Source organism: Bos grunniens, chromosome 8, assembly GCF_055505025.1.
Source record: "Bos grunniens cultivar Pamir isolate PY7600 chromosome 8, Bosgru_T2T1.0, whole genome shotgun sequence".
Taxonomy (NCBI): Eukaryota; Metazoa; Chordata; class Mammalia; order Artiodactyla; family Bovidae; genus Bos; species Bos grunniens.
The window spans coordinates 75846193-75861556 of NC_141172.1; the positions used below are offsets into that span (position 1 = coordinate 75846193).

Genomic DNA, 15364 nt, shown 5'->3' on the forward strand with positions numbered 1-15364 from the left:
GACCAAGGCCCCCTTCCCACAGCAAGCTTCCAGGCTGAAGCAGACCTGAACTGGATCAGGGAGAGGATTGATACTGCTCTGTCCAGCTTTGAGTTTTGATTTCTATGTGAGAATTCTCTTCTAAATAGTCTATGGTTGCAACTTCTCACCCAGGGCAGGGGTTTTTACTTGGGGCCATGAACCTACTGGGTCAATGGGTAAAAAAATCTGTATTTCTACACTGAATGGGAAAAAATAATGTTTATTTACTTACTAAACTAACTGGAATTTAGCATTTCATTTAGTATAAAATGCTAGCACCAAACCCCAGGAGGATTATTGGTATCTGTGACTGTGTCACCAATAGAAATCACAGATATTTATAATTTATATTAGGTTCTTTGCAGATGTCTCAGAATACAATTTACCTTCATCATGATGTCAAAATAATGGTTGTTAATACATGCGCCATCAGTTCTTGTAATTTAATGTGCCAGTAAAGCAGCATCAATACCTGATAGCTCAGTTAGTAAAGAATCTGCCTGCAACGCAAGAGACCCTGCTTCGATTCCTGGGTTGGGAAGATCTGTTGGAAGGGATGGGCTACCCGCTCCAGTATTCTTGGGCTTCTGTGGCGGCTCAGCTGGTAAAGAATCTGCCTGCAATGTGGAAGACCTGGGTTCAATCCCTAGGTTGGGAAGATCCCCTAGAGAAGGGAAAGGCCTACTCCAGTATTCTGGCCTGGAGAATTCCATCTACTGTATAGTCTATGGGGTCACAAAGAGTTGGGCACAACTGAGAGACTTTCACTTTGATAATGTAAAATATCACAACATTTTTATTTAAAAAAAATTTATTTCTTTGAACTTGTTTCATTCTTTTCATTTGTTTTTTTTTGGCCATGTCATGAGGCTTGTAGGATTTTAGTTCCCTGACCAGGGATTGAACCCAGGCCCTAGAACAGAGTTCTAACCACTGGACAGCCAGGGGATTCCCCACAACATTTTAAATATCTTGGGAATAATCTTTCAATATCATTGGCTTCCTTAATAATCTTATCTATTTTATTTTATTCATTTAAAAACATTATTCCAAGGGGATCCTGAGCTTCAGAGAAGTCTATGACATAAAAAACCCTTGAGACCTTGATCCAGAGGAATATGAAGTCATGAGGCTGCTGAAGTGTGCACTGAGGGTGGGGAAATCTTTACCCCTACTCAGTAAATTCTAAAGGGCTGCAGGAAACAAAAGTCATCCAGCATGTCAGGTACACAGGTAACCTGCTTATCACATGCAGTCTGACCAGGCGCTGTGATGGGCATTGGGATAGAAATCACAGGGGGAGAGGCCCTAGCTCAGATCCCAGGGTTGGGCATAGCTGCTGGGAGTCTCTGAATTGAGATGTACAGGACAGAGAGGAGTTGGGCAGGCTGATGCCGAGAACAGACAGAGTGGTGTTCCATGCAGAAAGTGGAGCTGAGTAAAGGGCTGGAGGAGAGAGAACAAGGCTTGACAGGAACAAAGCTTTCCTGTGCCTGATTGGGGGCTTTGGGGTGGAGAAAGGTGGGGAGGAGGCAGAATGTGGATCTTCTTTGTTTATTAAGTTTGTTGTCAACCCCTACCAGAATATAGTCTGCTTAAGATCTGTCTTTCTCTGCTTCCCCTGGGTCTAGAATTGCACCCATGACACAGGCTCAATAAAAACAACTGATTAGTGAGAGAACAACTAGGAGTGAGATCACAGAGGGCCTGAGAGGTCGTGTTAAGAAATTTTTGGATTTCATCTAAGAGTAAATATATCTGTTTCTGAAATGACTGATCAAGAACAGATTTGTGATGAATTAAAGAGCATTAGTTTTACTCCTAAAATTACACTGGAACTCATAAAACTCCCTTTGAAGAGATGTTTATCCAGCTCTTGAGTTCTACCTTGCTTTACAGCAATGGGAAGATGTACCAGTAAACTGAAATTGAAAAATTTTCAGAAAGTCAAAATCCTAAAGACAGTGAAGGACTCTATAAAAATGTATGCCAAAGGCCATGAAATGTGGTTCCTGAACTGTCAGCCTGAGAGGTCACAAGTCAAAGGTCCTTAGAACTAAATTCCCACTCTCTGGAAATTTAAGAAATATAAATTCTCAAATAAACCTGATAAACAAATGCAGATGAAAAATTAGAACTGGATAGTTATTCTTAAGTTTTGCACTTGAAAATTTATCTTACTCCATATTTTCAAGTTGAAGCAAGGATTTGTGCCTATTTCCTATTTTCAGCTATGAAAACGTCTTACCGTCTAGATCTGGAAAGAAAAGATATTATTTTAAGGCTTGCAAAATATGCTTTGTTGGTGATTCATTCCTATCCTGTGGACTTTTGGATATATATGCTGGAAATCCTTGTCAAGAGGCATCATAGTATATAAACATAAAGGTTGGTTTCCACTTAAATAACCCCAGTACCCACCATCATTTTTATTGTCAGGTAGATTTGAAATCCCAGTTGGAGCTCTTCTTCCTTTTAACTGCTTCATCCAGTCACCCCTTAATAAATGGAGGGTCTGCATTTACAAGGATTCCATTCTAGTTTTCAGGCCCTCATTTTTCTCTCAAAAGATTTACTTCTCTTTTATGGTTCTGGTTCAAGATGATGGAGTAGAAAGACATACACTCATCTTCTGTGAGAGCAACCAAAATTGCAACTAGCTGTTGAACAACTATCAATAGGAAGACACTGGAATCCACCAAAAAAAACACACAAAAAACAAACAAAAAAAACACCACGTCTAAAGACAAAGAAGCGGCAATAAGATGATGGAGGGGTGCAACCAAATAAAATCAAATCCCATACCTGGCGGGTGGGCAACCCACAAACTGGACAGCAATAATAGCAAAGAAGTTCTCCCACTGTTGTGAAGGTTCTGAGCCCCGTGTCAGGCTTCCCAGCTTGGGAATCTGGCAGAGAGACTGGGAATCCCTAGGGAGTCTAACCTTGAGGGCCAGTGGGATTTGATTATAGGACTTCCACAGGACTGGGTAACACAGAGACTCCAGTCTTGGAGGGTACAAACAAAATCTTGTCCACACCAAGACCCCGGGGAAAGAAGCAGTGACCCCACAGGAGACTGAACCAGACCTGCCTGCTAGAGTTGGAGGGTCTCCTGTGGAGGTGTGGGTCAGCAGTGGCTCACCTTGGGGACAGGGGCACTGGTAGCAGCAGTCCTGGAAGGTGCCCCTTGGCATGAGGTCATCAATAACCCTATCATAGAGCCCACATATGCTAGGGCTGGGTCGCCTCAGGCTAAACAACTAACAAGGAGAGAGTGCAACCCAGCCCATCAGCAGATAATTGGGTTAAAGCTTTACTGAGCATGTCCCTGCCTACTAGAGCAAGACCCAGTACTCACCTCCAGTCCCTCCCCCATCAGGAAGCTTACACAAGCTTCTTAGCCTCATCCACTAAAGGGCAGACAGAACCAAAACCACATTAAAGAAAGTTAATCAGGATGAAAAAGCAGAAGGTTATGTCCCAGATGAAGTGACAAGAAAAACAACTAAATGAAGTGGAGATAGGCAAGCTTCCAGAAAAAGAATTCAGAATGATGATAGTGAAGTTGATCCAGGATCTTGGAAACAGAATGGAGAAGATGCAAGAAATGTCTACCAAAGACCTAGAAGAACTAAAGAACAAGGAGAGATGAGATGATTATACTAGAAGTAATCAATAGCAGAATAACTGAGGCAGAAGAATGGATAAATGACCTGGAGGACAAAATGGTGGAAATCACTGCTACAGAGGAGACCATAGAAAAAAAGAATGAAATAAAATGAAGACTGTGTAAGACCCCTCTGGGACAACATTAAACTCACCAACGTTAGCATTATAGAGGGTCCAGAAGGAGAAAAAAGGACCTGGGAAAATATTTGAAGAAATAATAGCTGAAAATCCTAATAAGGGAAAGGAAATAGTCAACCAAGTCCATGTTGCTCTCTCCAAGCACAGAGAGTCCCAGGCAGGTTAAACCCTAAAAGGAACATGCTGAGATACACGGTAATCAAAAGCACAAAAATTAATCTACACCACCTTTATGGCAGAAAGCTAAGAGGAATGAAAGAGCCTCCTGATGAGGTGAAAGAGGTGAGTGAAAAAGCTGGCTTAAAACTCAACATTCAAAAAACTAAGATCATGGCATCTGGTCCCATCACTTCATGGCAACAGACGGGGAAACAATGGAAACAGTGACAGACTTAATTTTCTTGGGCTCCAAAATCACTGCAGCCATGAAATTAAAAGATGCTTGCTCCTTGGAAGAAAAGCTATGACAAACCTAGATAGCATATTAAAAAACAGAGACATCACTTTGCCAACAGAGGTCCATCTAGTTAAAGCTATAGTTTTTCCAGTAGTCATGTATGGATGTGAGAGTTGGACCATAAAAAAGGCTGAGTGCCTAAGAATTGATGCTTTTGAACTGTGGTGTTGGAGAAGACTCCTGAGAGTTCTTTGGACTGCAAGGAGGTCAAACCAGTCAATTCTAAAGGAAACCAACCCTGAATATTTATTGGAAGGACTGATGCTGAAGCTGAAGCTCCAATACTTTGGCCATCTGATGCGAAGAGCCGACTCACTGGAAAAGACCCTGATGCTGGTAAAGATTGAAGGCAGGAGGAGAAGGGGACGACAGAGAATGAGATGGTTGGACGACATCACTGACTCAATGGACATGAGTTTTAGCAAGCTCTGGGAGACTGTGAAGGACAGGGAAGCCTGAGGTGCTGCAGTCCATGGGGTTGCAAAGAGTTGGACATGACTGAGTGACTGAACTAAACTGATCAAGGTGCCAGGTACTGTTCTCAGCACTTTCCTTACATACACTTAAGGTACTGTTATCATCTCTGTTTTACCAATGAAGAAGCTGGGGTACACAAAGGTTAAATAAGCTCCTTATTCACAGTTACTGACTAGAAGGTTCATGAGGCAAGGTTCAAACCCAAGCAGGCTGGCTACAGAGCTCAGACCTGTGGCCACTACAATATACTGCCTGTTATTCTGTTGTGTGTGTATGTCTCTGGGTATGTGTGTCTGCAGAAACTCTGCAAAGCCTGCCTTATTTAAACAGTTTTCTTTGATCACCCATTCAAGCACTGTGTATAGCAGAGGGGAGGCAGCAGCAAACAACAGGGATAAAGCTCAAAGAATATGTCTAGTTAAACAAATATGGGGTCAGTAAGGATGCTGACCAGTTAGAAAGAGTACTAAACAAGTGAGCAGGTAGCCGCATCCAAACCAGGATGAGCAGGGAAACTTCCTGAAGGAAGTGACGTTTAAGCTAAAGCAGAAGGAGAAGCAGGAGTTAGCTAGGCAGGGTGTGTTGCGGGGGGCGTACAGAGGGGTGTCAGAGAAGGGGCCTAGCCCAAGGTCATGAGAATGGCCAAAGTTTGTCCTGCCAGTTTTCTACTAAAGCCTCACTACTCCTATATATCACACCCCAAAGCTGGTCGACCGGTAGCCCCGCTGGTCGAGAGGACGAGATGTGCCACAATACCACACACCACCCTTTTCTTCCCCAGCTAGCTGCCCCAGCCAGGGTTTTAGAGGCGCAGTTTCATGTAGGCACATCCTAGAACTAAAATTACTTCAGCAATGCCTGCAGCAAAGCTGGAGGAAATACCAGAAGACCAAAGCAAGTGTTTTTTTTTAAACTGAATTTATGATGCAGAAAATATAATGTATTCTTTAGACATTTGTACTACCATAAATTACACATTATGGGATAATTATTAATGGTTTGAAGAGAAACAGTATAAATGAAATACAGCCAATATTATGAAAATGTAAACCATGTAAATCAAAATCATAAAATAATTATTTCATTACTTAGAGGTCTTCTTAATATATATGTATGAAATTTCTTACACATACATATAATAAAAGCCCACAAAAACCATGACTCTGAAGCTGATCACTACAAATATGAAAATAAATCTTTATCTTTAAGCTCAATTTTATCTTCAGCAAGAGGGTTGTGTGGTTTGGGCCTTATGTAAATCACATTTAGTATTAAATAATCAGATGTCACATATGTTATATAAAGCAGCAAGTGGAAAAAATAAATTATAAAAATGCACGAGGCTAAAAGTTAACAGGGAAAAATGTCTCTATGGCCAGTGTTCTTTTCATGTCGAAACTAAAATAACATCCAGTGTGTCAGGATACATAAAAAAGAGTGTAGTGTGATTGTGATTTTAAAATTTCTACAAGGAGTAACTGAGACAAGATGAATAGAGTAGCAAATTAAGTTCAAGTTAAAAACACTAGCTGTTTTTGTTATTACCAAAAATAAACTCTAAATTTGGGAACAGCTTCATAAAATCAAATGTTGGTAATAAACTTAGTTTCCTAGCAGGGCAGTGAAAGAGCTAGCAGTAGCTTTTCTTTAAATAGGATCGCTAACCAGAGCTGTAAGTCTAATTTGAAAGTTGTAAGTCTAATTTGAATTTTGTTGCAAAAATATTTATCCACATTAAGATAGTTAAAGATGTGTGCTTCATTTATCATAGGCACCTATGTAATCTAATCGGTTTGGGTTACTGCCCATATAGTCCAGAAGCAAAGACCAAGATAATACTTCTGTATCAAAGGTATATACTATTATATACATATTGTAAGACAATATAGACACTGGGGGAAAATAAATAAAGACAACACAATAACATGTATACTAACACAATTTTGTGCAACTGCACCAAACTCCTAAACTTGAATACCATATATCAACACACAGGTCTGTTAGGTCTGTTCTAACCTGGGCTCCACAGATGCCGAGGCAAACAGCAGTGGTAAAACTTTCATCGCACCATGGCACAAAAATAACCATCCCTCCCTGAATCAGTTTGACAGTTCCCCACCAGCAAGGTATTTCTTTTTAGTAAAAAATGTAAACTTTTTTCCCCTCTCTGGGACCAAAAAACAGGAAACAGGAATCCATGGTAGAGTTGTTGAAGACAGAACCAACTTCCCAGTGAAAAAGAACAAAACCAAACTAGATCTCACCAGTAGAGAGAAGGCACACTTTGAAAAGCTAAATGGATGTTGTGGCTATTTATAAGCTGTGTTAACATACTACCCAATTTTCATTAAAAAAAAAAAAAAAAAACCTTGGAGAATTTAAGGTCTGATCATAAAAACTGTAAGTAGAGTTGTTTTAATTCCATAAGAGGGATGTTTTTAGCTTACATAGTACAATAAATAAGAGCTATTATTTTTTTCAGCAGGCTACTTGGGGCCTGGACCTATGAATCACGTTAAGTTCAAGTCTTTCTGGTTGGGAATAACTTAGTTGGTTCTGGCCACTGAAAATTGAAACCAAAGACCACGCCTGGCTGACCCACCCTAGGGTCAGATATTGACTCCTTTGGCTCTTGGAGACATTTCAGTGGGGAAGTCTGGGAGGCAGCACAGCTTCTTAGGAGAGCAAGACCCCTGAGGCTGTTGGTGAGGGTGAGTCCCGAGTCACCTCAGACGAAGGACTGACTCACCTGTACCCTAACCACAATTCCTCTTCAAAAGAGATGATTTTTCAAAACTACACATAACATTTCTTTCACTGTTCATTATTTAAGATGTGAATGCTGGCAGCCAAGGTGTTAGGGTATCTGTTATAGAAAAGACATTATGCTCTTAAGCCATGGGGAGGTTTGAATTTGCATATTTTCATCTGGCAAAATGATAAACTAGTATATTTTAAAAACTATATATATACACATATATAGCTCACATACCATAAGATTCACCATTAAAGTATATAATTTAGTATATAATTTAGTGGATTTTAGTATATTCACAAAGTTGTGCAACATTAGTACAATATAATTCCAGAACATTCTCATCATCCCCAAAGAAACTATATACCCATTAGTACTGCTACTACTAAGTCATTTCAGTCGTGTCCGACTCTGTGTGACCCCATAGACGGCAGCCCACCAGGGTCCCCCGTCCCTGGGATTCTCCAGGCAAGAACACTGGAGTGGCTTGCCATTTCCTTCTCCAATGCATGAAAGTGAAAAGTGAAAGGCAAGTTGCTCAGTCGTGTCCGACCCTCAGCGACCCCATGGACTGCAGCCTTTCAGGCTCCTCCATCCATGGGATTTTCCAGGCAAGAGTACTGGAGTGGGGTGCCATTGCCTTCTCCGATCCATTAGTAGTCACTCTCAGTTACTCCCTTTCACCAGCACCTGCAGTCTCTTGCTGTTTTTTTTGTTTTTGTTTTTTAAGTGAAGTGGGACAACTTTCCTGGGCATTGTATTTTCAGTAGTATGTGGCTTTATATTTTTCGTTAGAATTTTTAGCAGTGAATTCAAACCATGGTCTTTATAAGTATTCTGAGATTATAAAACACCCTCTTTAATATACAAACTATTTTTGTCCCCCAAATGTTTTCTTTATATATAAGACAATAGATTTTTCTATCTCCACGGGAGCATAAAACATTACCATTTTTCCCTCAATTAAATTCTGTTCTTGTACAAGAAGTGAGAAAAATTGATACTTAAATATTTAAAAAGATGAACAACCAGAGTCCTTATAAACTGTGGGCCATCACACTCTCCTTCTCAGTCCTTAAAGAGCTTCAGAGCTGAGAGAGCCGAGGCCTCAAAGGCCAAGCTGCTTGTTTACAGATGAGGAAATGGATCTAATGTGGGTTGGTGACAGGTTCAAGACCAGAAGGCTAGTTTACAGCAAAGGTAGGAAGGTAACCCCCTTTTACTAGTTTTCTATTGGGTTGACCAAAAAGTTTGTTTGGGGTTTCCTGTAAAATGGAGAAAAACCTGAATGAACTTTGTGGCCAACCCAATAGTACTGAATATTGGAAGTAAATGTCATCTACCACATGAATCTAATTATATCAGTGAATTTCTTTTACAGCTTTGATCTGAGCATAAAAATACTGTCTAAAGATAAGGCAGGCATATTTAACCAGGGGGCCCAAATCACTCATTGAAACAGCAAAAAAGAGCTGAGGTTCTGGAGGGACCCAAGAACACAGTTCAGATTCCTCGCACTGTAACTCTCCACGCAAGTGTCTGTAGGATGTACCACTTCACGTAAGAAGCAAATAAGTCATATACATTCAGTACTCTGGGAATGATGGCTTCGTGGGCTAAGGATGTTTTGGAGTTAACCATTGCAGCAGTTCTTCATCTGGGTTGACTTTTTGGAACTAGTGCCACTCAGATTGGTAATGGATTTGCTGTCATCCTCATCAGTTCTTTTTTTCACTTCCCTGGAGACAGAAAGAGAGACATACAGACAGAGAAGATTACTGAGGTATAAAATAGAACCATAAACAATTCTGTAGAAATAAAACTGCACTGCTAAGCACTTGCTGTGTGCCATCCAGACAGGGTGCTAAATGCTTTGTAGGTATTGACATTTAATCCTCACAGGTAGGATTTTACTGTGTCCCATTTTATATGTGAGAAAATGAAGGCAAACAATGTTAAGAAATTTCCCTTAGGTCACATAGCTGAAGAAGTGGCAGAACTTGGATTGCAACCATGCAGGTGAGCTCCAGCCATCTGCATTCTGAACAGTAGGCTACACACTTATGCATGTACACAGAAACACATACCCAGGTGCATACACACATGCACACAGGCTACTGTTGCTCTCCTGTGGTCATGCCTGGTGTATAGTCTGCCACACGCACAGCTCATTCCTTAGGACTCTGGAACCTAGCTTCCACCCCCAGCTAATGCTTAACATTAACAAAAGCAATGATGGCTTTATAACCATTTTGTAATAATACTTGATCATGGAGATAACAGCAGATGGTTAAAATCCAAAAAATCTTTTTGTCTCTTCCTAAATTTCTTTTAGAATTAACAGAGGCACTTTTAGAATTAACAGAGGAACATTTCATGCAAAGATGGGCTCAATAAAGGACAGAAATGGTATGGACCCAACAGAAGCAGAAGATATTAAGAAGAGGTGGCAAGAATACACAGAAGAACTGTACAAAAAAGATCTTCACAACCCAGATAATCACGATGGTGTGATCACTCAGCTAGAGCCAGACATCCTGGAATGTGAAGTCAAGTGGGCCTTAGAAAGCATCACTATGAACAAAGCTAGTGTAGGTGATGGAATTCCAGTTGAGCTATTCCAGATCCTGAAAGATGATGCTGTGAAAGTGCTGCACTCAATATGCCAGCAAATTTGGAAAACTCAGCAGTGGCCACAGGACTGGAAAAGGTCAGTTTTCATTCCAATCCCAAAGAAAGGCAATGCCAAAGAATGCTCAAACTACCGCACAATTGCACTCATCTCACATGCTAGTAAAGTAATGCTTAAAATTTTCCAAGCCAGGCTTCAGCAATATGTGAACTGTGAATTTCCAGATGTTCAAGCTGATTTTAGAAAAGGCAGAGGAACCAGAGACCAAATTGCCAACATCCGCTGGATCATGGAAAAAGCAAGAGAGTTCCAGAAAAACATCTATTTCTGCTTTATTGACTATGCCAAAGCCTTTGACTGTGTGGATCACAATCAACTGTGGAACATTCTGAAAGAGATGGGAATACCAGACCACCTGACCTGCCTCTTGAGAAACCTATATGCAGGTCAGGAAGAAACAGTTAGAACTGGACATGGAACAACAGACTGGTTCCAAATAGGAAAAGGAGTACATCAAGGCTGTATATTGCTACCCTGCTTATTTAACTTATATGCAGAGTACATCATGAGAAACGCTGGGCTGGATGAAGCACAAGCTGGAATCAAGATTGCCAGGAGAAATATCAATAACCTCAGATATGCAGATGACACCACCCTTATGGCAGAAAGTGAAGAGGAACTAAAGAGCCTCTTGATGAAAGTGAAAGAGGAGAGTGAAAAAGTTGGCTTAAAACTCAACATTCAGAAAATGAAGATCATGGCATCTGGTCCCATCACTTCATGGGAAATAGATGGGGAAACAGGGGAAATAGATGGGGAAACAGTGGAAAGAGTGTCAGACTTTATTTTTTGGGGCTCCAAAATCACTGCAGATGGTGACTGCAGCCATGAAATTAAAAGACGCTTATTCCTTGGAAGGAAAGTTATGACTAACCTAGATAGCATATTCAAAAGCAGAGACATTACTTTGCCAACCAAGGTCCGTCTAGTCAAGGCTATGGTTTTTCCAGTGGTCATGTATGGATGTGAGAATTGGACTGTAAAGAAAGCTGAGCACTGAAGAATTGATGCTTTTGAACTGTGGTGTTGGAGAAGACTCTTGAGAGTCCCTTGAACTGCAAAGAGATCTACCTAGTCCATTCTGAAGGAGATCAGCCCTGGGATTTCTCTGAAGGAATGATGCTAAAGCTGAAACTCCAGTACTTTGGCCACTGATGTGGCCAAAGGAGCTGATGTGCTAAACTTGGAAAACCGCTGCACCTGAGTAGGAAAGAAAAGGGAAACTAGTTCTTGCTGAAGACCAGTTAATAAATGCTATGGTACACGTTTTCACGTAGTCCTTATTACACACAACACACACACTGTCACGTGACAGGTGAGCATCACTGTCTTCACAGATGAGGAAACAAAGACTCAGGAAAAGGAGGAGGATATACAGTTCAACCCATAACACCCTATAAGACCTGGTTCAGATTTATGACCTCCTGAACTATATTTGTATTGCTTAAACCACTAGGTTAGTAGGAATTTGTTACAGTGACAACAGAAAACTAATACAGCTTCCAAATGCAAAATCTTGACTACCGGGTCATTCAACAAGTGTCCGACTTATGCCAGGCTCTGGGATCCTCAACTAGTGAGCTCTGAGAGCCAGATAATCTAAATAAATCGTTACCAGGTCCTGAAAGCTGCTAACACACAAGCACAGTGGAGCCGACCTACTGGCAGGATAGGGATTCATTTAAAGAGGAAGGGAGGTCACAGCTTGCATAGAGACAAAGAGGAATAAAAGAACCTGGCCATGACTGGAGGCAACCTTGCTGTATCTAGAGATTATCCTTCATTTGGGAAGCAAGAAGAGATGCAAACAGAAAGGCAGGTGAGATCTGGCTCTGGGGGACTGTTAGCCACTTGCTAAAAGAGACAGGGTTCTTTGCTGTAGGTCGGACACCAATGTGGGGTGCAGGCAGGAAAGTATTAATTGGATTTTTATTTACAAAGATCACCCTGATTAGAGAAAGAATATGGACAGATTGAATAAAAAGTGCAGAGAGGTCACCGAATCATTAGGGCCTCAGAACCCACTAGAGGCAGATGATGAAGAAAAAGGAAGAAGTCAAGACTGACTCTAGGTTACTATTTTTTTTATTATAATGTTAATAGTTTCCTGAAAAGGGGAGTATAGAGTGAAGAACAATTTTATAGAAAACACATTAGGATTTAGCTATGTTGGGTCACTCAGATCTATAGAATTTCCATTTGTTGGTGGGTGGGAACATGGAATTTTAAAAAAGATGGGAGTTAAAAAAAATGGGAGTTAAAAGTATAGAAATTGGAAGTCACCTTCTAGACACAGTTTTAGGAACCATGGGGATGGAAGACATTAGGCAGAGAAAGTAAGAGCAAGAATAGAATCCTGAAATTGCCAGCATTTAAAAGGCAAATCAGAGATTCAGAGTAGTGCAAAGTCCTAATTTTGCCACTTAGCAGCTGTGTCACTTTGAGCAAGCTGATAAAGCATTCTAAACCTCAGTTTTCTTATCTGTACAGTGGGCACAGTAAACACAGCATCTTCACAAGACAACATACATCTCTCTCTCCTGGGAGGTCCAACAGGCCCCTATCAGCTATGCATCATATGGCTGCCTGGTCATAGTTTTCTTTTTTTCCTCTAATTTTAAATTGAACAGCCTATCTTACATACCCTGATATCCCTACAAGGCCTTCATGCTGAGCACTCATAATAATGCAGACATTACTGAACCTTGAAAGCAAATATTAAGGGAGAAAAACAGGCTGTATTTTTCACTTGGCCTTCCGTTTCCTTAAATCTACTCAAAATGCAGGCACTCCCACTTTAAGGGACTCAGGAAAATACAATTCCAAACATCTAAACCAGGTTTAAGGTTGGGAAAACTAAATTACCTCACCCCAAACTGCCATATGCTTAACTGCATTTTAAATGAATCAGTCTTATGGACAGATTTACACCCAGTGAGTTCAGCAATGGTGCTGAACTGATTTTTCAGCCTGAGCTTTTTATGTTTTTCTCAAATTTCAGGCCACTGACCAATTTGATGCTTGTAGTACTTGAATCTATTGCAAAATGTTTAAAGCCTGTGGCTCTAGTGGTGGCAGACTGACTTACTGATGGACAGTAGTTGGAATGAACGTCCTGTCAGCCCTACAGGGAAACTAAATTTCTAGGAACGACTTTTCTTGGAATTGAGATGTTTTTCAAGAAAAGGCAAAGGAATTCAGGTTGTTAACCAAACACTTATGGCCTCCCTTTAAAAACAAACACTGTTTCAGACAGTGAAAATCCATAAACTTTTCTAGATCAGGTTTTAAGACATGACATGGTATGAAATGGAATTATGGGAACTATCTTATGAGATCAAGTCAAGAATTTAATGTTTTGCATTATACACAACGTTTTGAAGGCTGTAAAACTTTTTAAAGTTATCTTACTGGTGGAAACGAAACCATTTTAAGACTTGGTACTCTGACAAACAATCAGATGACATGGTATAAAGCAAATTAAAGGCTCTCCAGATTTGCTTTATTTATAATTTTCCTATTTAACATATTGTTAACATAAGTAACCTAGAGGTCTCAACAACAATTTAAAGAGCTCTCTGATGAGTGATTCACAAGAAGTGACCTTGTTATCAAAATGCTTCTGCACATAGCTGTTTTAAGTAAAGCTACATTGTAAACGGGGGCTGCTAGGCTGACTCAACACACTTATCTATGGACTCATAGGCTGTCAGGACTAGAAAGCCTTACGGATCATTTTCTTTAGCCCCTTCCCTCATTTTACAGATTAGAAATGCCGGACTTAGTCACGACTCCACAGGTGTTCGGGGAAGATTTAAGATTGGACTTTGAGCCTCCTGACACTACACTCCTCCAGCGTGCTGGGCAGAAGCCCTCAGCCACGCAGAGCGCCTTAGCTGGAGCTTCCTTTCCTGCTCAGCTGGGGCAGCAATATAGCACCTCCTACCTGAGGTGAAGGTAGTGCTGAGCCCTTTATTCTACTAAAGTTAAGATTCTTATAAAAACCAGAATCTCACAAATGGTCAGACACAGAACTACATGCCTAAAGTGGTTTTGCTTTGTCAGCAATTAAAATTCATTGGCTGGATTTTGATAACACACGTTTTTATACTTTTTCTTTCTTTTTTTTTATATTTAAACTGTTGGATCAGTAAAGAATCATCTTTTCACTTGTGGCAGAAAACTAGCAGAAGAAATAAGTCTAACAGAAAACACTTATTTCCTAAGAATACTGCAAAGATTGAAATACAGTTAAATCCAAGTTCCTCAATGCTGCAGTTTTCATTCTAATCCACATCCCAAAATGTTATTTATTATTAACACCATTGTCTAAGCTTAAAAATTACCTGGATAATAATGTAAACAAAGTGCTTCCAACTGGCATGATATACAATTTGCTTTGTGAAATTTTTTTCCTTTACCTTGGAAAATGTCATAATACATAGTTATATTCATAATGGTCTCTTGTGTTTAAAATCTGGTTCCTGGAAATGATTCATACACGTCAGCTGTTAGCTTTGTGGTGACATTTTGCAGAAATGTCAACGACACCTCAGATGCACCTGCTTTTGTTTGGCAGTAGAGGTATTTTCCCAATGTTCACAGGGAACAAGCAGCATTACCAGTTTTTTCAAAAACTGTTTCTCCAACCACTACTGAAAGACAAGACAGTGTTCCCCAATATAGATTCACTTTATAGTCAATATATTTGACACATACAGCAGCTAAGTGAAAATTCAATCCTACATTCAGTTTTTCAAATATAAGGCAAAACTTTACCGAGCAAGATGGAGAACAGCTTCCACTATATTTGAACCATCTTTGGCGCTTGTTTCACAAAATAATGCCCCATAGGTCTGTAAAAAAACATATATATATGTATATACAATTAAATGAAGGTTTTGATTAGGTTTCCTGGAATGTTCACTTTTAATATCAATAAAATAAAAATATTCTCCTGTTGAGTATGCTAAAAATAATAGTTAAGTAATTGGATTCAAAGTTTCAAGACTTTAAAAAAAAACACATTTGAGCCTAGTTATTCCAGTAACATTTCCTAGTCAAAGAATTAAAAAAAACAACTTTTTATTTTTTATTAGGGTATATCCAGTGGCACCCCACTCCAGTACTCTTGCCTGGAAAATCCCATGGA

The 15364-nt window shown here is 40.0% G+C and overlaps 1 protein-coding gene across 3 annotated transcripts in view; it reads right to left on the minus strand.

Annotated features, from left to right (window-relative positions):
- Positions 1 to 7759: 7759 nt before the first annotated feature.
- RASEF (RAS and EF-hand domain containing) overlaps positions 7760 to 15364 on the minus strand; it is an 86277-nt gene continuing 78672 nt past the window's right edge. For all 3 annotated transcript variants that reach the window (XM_086416742.1, XM_086416741.1, XM_086416743.1), the window contains 2 exons: positions 14992 to 15068; positions 7760 to 9259 (listed from right to left, as the gene is read on the minus strand). In XM_086416742.1, the coding sequence (XP_086272868.1) occupies positions 9154 to 9259; positions 14992 to 15068 (183 nt within the window). In that variant the 3' untranslated portion in view covers positions 7760 to 9153. The remainder of the gene's footprint in view (positions 9260 to 14991; positions 15069 to 15364) is intronic.